Source organism: Ziziphus jujuba, chromosome 8 (genome assembly GCF_031755915.1).
Source record: "Ziziphus jujuba cultivar Dongzao chromosome 8, ASM3175591v1".
Classification (NCBI taxonomy): domain Eukaryota; kingdom Viridiplantae; phylum Streptophyta; class Magnoliopsida; order Rosales; family Rhamnaceae; genus Ziziphus; species Ziziphus jujuba.
The window spans coordinates 24,287,842-24,294,776 of record NC_083386.1 but is presented as its reverse complement, the minus strand read 5'-3'; the positions used below and the strand labels follow the sequence as shown (position 1 = coordinate 24,294,776).

Here is a 6,935-nt window from a genome sequence, read left to right as displayed (position 1 = left end):
ACACACGTAGGCGGTATTTGTAAACCAGGACGAACGGAGCCAAAACAGGGGCTGTTGGAACGGGGCTTGAGACCTTCCGTAACGGATCGACTCAGCTTGAAGGCGTATACAAAAACATTGCATTGCATAATTATGACAAAGGAAACGTATCGGTCACGAGGAAAACTGTTGCACTAAACTGTACATGTTATAGGAATATGATTAAGAATAGGGGGTAACTTTGGTCTTACATATATTTTTTTTAAGGGTAGTTCGTAGGACTTTGCTAAGTTGACCACCATTTGCACCAATTTTTCATCACGCATTGAGGTTTTTGGGTAATTAGTGTTTATTCGTTTTCATATCGTTTCGTATTTTTATGGTTAGGTGTATTATTTCTATTTTAACTAGTGTTTAATGGATGGTAAAGAAGAATAATATGAGACTATTAGTGTACGTACGAGTTTCATTTCTATAAACAAGTTTCAATTAATCGGTAAAATAAATTGTCCCTAAAGAATTAGCATGGTTAAAAATAAAAATAAAAAAATAAAAAAATAAACAGGTTAAGCTGAGGCAAATTCATGCTATCCAATTATTAGCATTGAAAACCATGTTCGGTTGTGTTTAAACCAATTTTAGACAACAAAAAGGGAAATTGTAAACATAATGGTTGCACTGGTTTTTAAGAATCCATCACACTGAAAACCAAATGCATGCTTTTTCTTCAGAAAATTCAAGAACCAAAGTACTTATAATTAAGAGAATCTTGCGCACCATTTTTTTTTTTTTCAACTTTAATTATGGTAGTAATAATAGAAACAAAAACACACCCTGTTTGTCCGTTTAAAGCTAATAAAGAAGATTGACAAAGAGTGGCACCACGTGTCACTATGTAACACAAATTTCATACAACATCCATGACACCGAAGGTGACTAGTAACAGTAGCAACATCATGATGAAGAGATTCAGATCAGTACTCTTAATTTTTATTACAGAGAGTTGGGATGAGTAAAGAAGGGCATGGTGGAAATGGTAGGGACTAGGAATGAACCTTTCTTTTTTATTTTTTTTATTTTTTGGGTGTTTTATTGGGTCCCACCATGCCACATTCAGAACAAGAGAGAAAAAGAATTGAGTGGATTTTTGTAACTTTTTTGGCTGTTGGCTGTTCCATTACGTCACCAGCAATGTGGTGTGATTTGTTTTTTTTTATTTTAATTTTTTTTAATGCTAAGTCTCTTTTTGGGGTCTTCTGGAGGAGAAAAGGCTTGTTTTTAAGATTGGTGATTGATGTGTGCTGTTAGTTTTCTTTCCGACTCCTATTCCGTTTGCTTCTCTCTCTTCTTTCATATTCTTCCTTATTTTTTTTTTTTTTAGAGGGAGAGAGAGCTTGGACAAACACAGAAACATTAAAATTTTCTGTTCAAAAACATTTTCTGAAGAGGGTCTCTATCAGTTGCGGGTAGAGTTAGCAGTAGCTAGTTTTTGCGTCACCTATTTTCCCGCCCAAATCTTTCCCACCAATCTAGGTTAATCCGATAATGAGAGACAATGAGAGTTTCTCAAAACTAACAGCATAATTTATTTTTTTCTTTTAATTAATAATAGGTAATTATTTTGTTTTATTTTATTTTGTGAATGTGGGTGTGTGTGTGTGTAGGTGTTTCATTAGGGTTTTTGGTTTCCTATTTAATCCTACAAGGTATCTGTTCGTCCATTCCTTGGTCTTTTCCCATATCTTTCTACCTCGGGATCTGAATCAGACAGATAGACAACTTGGTCAGTAGTTTGTGGGACTGAACAAACAGTTGGTGTATCAATTCCCGAGGTTACCAGTTATATAGTATTAGTATTATGACTGCTTTTTGCTTTCCTGTGTTTGTTTCTTGTCTCCTCTATATATATTATCGCACTTAGAGTTTTCAGAAGCTCTAAATTTTTTTTTTTTTTAAAAAAAAGAAACCGAAAAAGAGAGATTTTGGAGAAAGCTAGCTATTCAACCAGTTCGGAGACAAAAAAAAAAAGGAATTTCAGAAGTATTGAATCTTGGATTTCCAGATCTGTGGTTACATTTGGAAGAGGTTGCTGGAGATTTTTTTGCTTCTTTATAATCTGTGAGCCCTCTAATCTCATCCTAATTTATTTATAATAGTTATCTGCTTCTTTGATCTTCTTCTTATAGTGTTCCTCATCCTCTTTTTTTTTTTTTTTCTTTGTTCGGCTTCTGAGTCTGTTCTTGAATATTAATGTTATATATTTACGAATTAGGTTAATAACTTTTTATGTCAGTTTTGCATTGATTATCTAAGAATTTTGTCGTTGAATATCATTCAGTAAAAGTCAAAAGTATTTCTTTTAGAAAAATTTCAAGAATATTCTAATTCCGGGACATGAGTTTCTATTCTTTCTTCTCTCTCTCTCTCTCTCTCTCTCTCTCTTTTCTTCTTTTTCTTTTTTTTTTTTTTTTATGTTCTATCAAGTTCGATATCGAATATTGATGGGGAGGAAAAAATTTATCAACAATTAATTCCATGTTGATCTATAATTCAATCATTTTCCTCAATTCACATTGGAAAAACACAATAAGCATGCATGTTCTTTTTTGTTCAACTAGCCAGCTAGCTTATAAAAAATTTTCATGATTACATGCTACTTTTCGTTTACCAAAATGAGAATAAGATACAAGCACAGAAACACATATATTTTTCTTCAAATTTCACCAAATTTAATTTCTTAAAAAGTGAAAGAATATTACAGTTTAACAGCTTCCATTCCAAGGAGTCAAACAGTTTAAAGTTATTGAAAATATAATTATCCTCATCAATTTTACACAAGTATTTTGATGTGTTTTTATTGCTATATTCAAAGTAGAATTTAAATACTAGTCTTACTCTTACAAACCAAACAAAAAGCAAAATATTATTTTTTCGCTTGGCTTATAAACTTCATTGGTTTGCATGCAGTGAAGCTTTATTGAGTAATTAATATAGATTTCAAATTAAAACATTATTTTAAATGTGCCGCCCTTTATTTTTTTTAGGTAAAAGAAAAATATGCCCTCCCATCGTACGTATATATAAAATTTGTCGATTTTCCAGATTAGGTTTTCATTTTCTATGGGTGCATTCTGAATTATGTAACGAAAATAATATGAATGAGCACAGAACCTGCTTTTTGTTTATAAAATACAAGAACGCTTGTTGGGATTTTTTTTTTTTTTTTTTCACAGTGCCCCCAAAAAGCATTTACATGGTTTTAAAGATTTTGACTTTGAAGTATATACCGCTGATTGGTAATTTGGGAAGAAAAAATATTGTTACTTTCTCAATGTCAAGGCTGTGATATAAGATTTTCATTTGGGAAAGGTAAAGATCGAGCACGTATCATGTACATATATACACTCAGATAACATCACTTTGAATTCAACATTTAAGGGTTTCAGGTTGAGAACAAGTAAGATTATGCTACATTCTTTCTTTATTTGATAAACTACAAGCTTTTTTTGTTTTTTTCCCTTGAAAAAAATGAAAATTTGAAATTTACAGTGATATTAGAGACTGATAAGTACTAGTTATTTATAATTAAGATGACACATCACAATAGAAATTCAAGATTCAATTCCCTAACTTCACCTCCTTTTGAAGTAACATGCTGATTGGGTAATTATAAGAATATTTTTGAAAAATTGATCCACACACATCTCATTGTTACCTTTGGGTAAATCCACAAGCTACAAGTATAAAGAATTAATCGAATTACCATTTTGAAAATTATTAGCACATCAATTTTCTCTTCTTAAAACAAGAAAAAAATTGAAAAACAAAAACAAAAACAAGATTGAAAGACAAAAACAAAAAAGGAAAGAAAAAGTTTGTTAGCAAAATTGAAGTTCTCTTCGTAGAAGATTTTGTAAAGGAACCCATGTATGCTCAAGAAATCCATTCTCTTATTGACTTGAAAAACAGATTCCAGCTTCTTTGTACTCAAGTCATTGCAAATTGAGCCTGACAAACATTTCACAAGAAATAATTTGTCATTCCTTGAAATTATATGTAATTAATTGTAGTACATAATTGAAATTATATTACCTCTATAAACTGTACTTCCTGAACTTTTCATGGGATATATTATGTCTTGCTTCCCTTTCAAGGCAATAACCACCACTTTTCGGCTAAATGTTTACTCTTTTTCGATTTGCTTTACACATGCATGTAATATATCTGACCAAAAGAAGGTATATTACAATAATTTTTCAGGATTTACTCAATTTATGAAGAAAATCTGTTTGTATATATGTATATGTCGTATAATATTAACATGCATGCTAATCAATTTCAGGTCTCAAGCTCAGAGGAATAACAATGAATACATTTACACATGTTCCTCCGGGCTTTCGTTTCCATCCGACTGATGAAGAACTTGTTGATTACTACCTGAGGAAAAAGATTACTTCAAGAAGAATCGATCTCGACGTCATAAAAGACGTTGACCTCTATAAAATTGAGCCATGGGATCTTCAAGGTATCAAAATACTAAGTCCGCATTTTCCAATCAAAACGATTGATACTTTGGACCAAAAAAAAAATATATGTATATATATATATATATGTGTGTGTGTGTGTGTGTGTATGGCCATAAATTAATAATACGATTAAATTTGGACAGAAATATGCAGAATAGGAACAGAAGAGCAAAACGAGTGGTACTTTTTTAGCCATAAAGATAAGAAATATCCAACTGGTACTCGCACGAATAGGGCCACCGCAGCTGGGTTTTGGAAAGCAACAGGAAGAGACAAGGCTATTTACTCTAAGCATGACTTAATTGGAATGAGGAAGACCTTAGTCTTTTATAAAGGCCGAGCACCAAATGGACAAAAATCAGACTGGATTATGCATGAATATCGGCTTGAAACAGATGAAAATGGGAGTGCACAGGCAAGTATATATCAATTTCCACAATATAAGACTTGTTTTTTTTTCAATTTTTCAAACTACTTCTTATGAAAGTACCAAAACCTACAAATCTGATATTATGTTAAAAATACCAATTTTTCTAAAACCTTAAACTTATAGAAGATAAATTTTTACATTCTTTAATACTTCTCACTTTTTTCTTAATTTTTTAAATCATCATTATAAATATGAGACAAACTTGTTGAAGAAATTAAAGTTTCTTTAGCATGTTTAGTTTGATTCTTTCAAATTATTTTCTACCAATAAATTCAAACAAAGATTATAGAATTCAATACCGTGCTTCATTTTACTTTCTTTTAGTAGTTTAGGGTGCAACTCAATTTGTGCAATCTTTCACGTGAAGCCATTTTGTTGAGATCATTTTGGTGCCTGCAAGAAGAAGCTAAAGCACAGGAGTAATAATCCTTCTCCCTTAGGTTAAATTTCTTCGTCATGAACATTAATTGATGACCAATTTATTAAATTCTAGACAACATATTTTTTTGTTGACATATTGTTAGGTAATATGTGAAGACAAATCCGGAGAACTATTAAAAACCAATCATTAACCCTTTACAATATATTTGACATGACCCAAGTCAATTTGTGTTTTGTCATTGACACATCACCTTTAAATTTGTTTAATCCATTTTAATCTCCAAAATGAAATCAAATAGGTTTAGAACATTTTAGGTATACAATGATTATTCTGATGTTAATTTTATGGGATTTTGACGCAGGAAGAAGGTTGGGTGGTATGCAGGGTTTTTAAGAAGAGAATAACAGCTATGCGAAAAGTGAGTGAACATGAATCACCTATTTGGTACGATGAACAAGTCTCTTTCATGCCTGACTTGGAATCTCCAAAGCAAAACTCCAACCACTCTAATTTGTCTAGTTACCACATTCCATATCCATGCAAGAAAGAGCTCGATTTGCCCTACCAAGTTCCTCATCACGAGCATTTCCTTCAGCTTCCACTTCTAGAGAGCCCGAAACTTCTTCAATCGACCCCCACAGCAGCCATGGCGTCGAATTCCATCGCTGCATATACTCTGGACATTAACCATGCAGCCACTTTGCAATCCTCATCTCTCGCACATGAACAAAACTTCCGAGGAGCAGTTTATGGGAATAGCAGTGTGGTGGATCAGCTTACGGATTGGCGGGTTCTGGATAAGTTTGTCGCTTCACAACTAAGCCAAGGAGAGGTTTCGAAAGAGAATGGCTACTCAAATGCTCCAAACAATATGTTTCATGGACCAGGCAACACGAATGTAGTTGTTAGACATTTGGAGAAGCAAGAAATGGTACCGGAACATGCCTCGATTTCAAGCTCTAGTTGCCAAATTGAACTGTGGAAGTGACAGTACATTATGATCTAAACTCTATTCTACTAATATAGTAAATATACTGATCATAGGAACTTATAATGTTGAAAAAAATTAAGGAAAAAAGAGAAGTCATTATTCTCCAAATTCCTGTACATAATAAGAGTAAGACTAGAACAATATAACTTTAACTGTTGAGTTCTGGCTCTTTTAGTAGTAAGTTATACGACCAGTCTAGACCAGCTTAAGGTTTGTGTGTGTGTATCTCTCTCTTGTAAGATGGATATATTGTGTTTAGGGGAACTACGGAGTTAAGATTGTTTGCATGTGATATGGGCTTTATTATGTGGCCTACCTTTCATTGAAATATGTTTGTATGTCAAATTAATAATATAATATTAGAATAAGAATTTTTGTTCTGTACATTTTTGTTCATATCTGATTTTTCTTCTAATTAAATCCTTTTCGTTTGAATTATTTTGCATTCCATTAAAGAAAGCATAGGCCTACGAAATCATATTCTCAAATTTGTAGAAGATATCCCACATATATAAGTATTATTTTCAAAAAGTTTTTGAAACTCGTCATATGGATTTTTTTAAAAGATAAATTTACTTTTAATTTGTAGCACAAAAATTAATTTTATTACTTTCAGAGTCCTTAAAA

At 32.1% G+C, this 6,935-nt stretch overlaps 1 protein-coding gene across 2 annotated transcripts; it reads left to right on the top strand.

Annotated features, from left to right (window-relative positions):
* Nucleotides 1-1,285: 1,285 nt before the first annotated feature.
* On the top strand, nucleotides 1,286-6,692 carry LOC107414322 (NAC domain-containing protein 7). 2 transcript variants are annotated; one of them, XM_060819452.1, is made up of 4 exons: nucleotides 1,286-2,097; nucleotides 4,322-4,504; nucleotides 4,649-4,924; nucleotides 5,683-6,692. In XM_060819452.1, the coding sequence occupies exons 2-4, from the start codon at nucleotides 4,345-4,347 to the stop codon at nucleotides 6,303-6,305; spliced, it is 1,059 nt and encodes a 352-aa protein (XP_060675435.1). In that variant the 5' UTR covers nucleotides 1,286-2,097; nucleotides 4,322-4,344; the 3' UTR covers nucleotides 6,306-6,692. The 2 variants fall into 2 exon arrangements, with proteins under 2 accessions (XP_060675435.1, XP_015877921.1); XM_016022435.4 differs by having other exon boundaries at nucleotides 1,289-2,097; nucleotides 4,649-4,920; nucleotides 5,679-6,692.
* The last annotated feature ends 243 nt before the right edge of the window (nucleotides 6,693-6,935 follow it).

Bases quoted from the DNA above. Each gene is read 5' to 3' on its own strand.
- LOC107414322 (XM_060819452.1), top strand. From the start codon at position 4,345: ATGAATACATTTACACATGTTCCTCCGGGCTTTCGTTTCCATCCGACT. The intron at 4,505-4,648 runs GTATCAAAATAC...AAATTTGGACAG, and splicing joins TGAGCCATGGGATCTTCAAG to AAATATGCAGAATAGGAACA. The intron at 4,925-5,682 runs GTATATATCAAT...TGACGCAGGAAG, and splicing joins AAATGGGAGTGCACAGGCAA to AAGGTTGGGTGGTATGCAGG.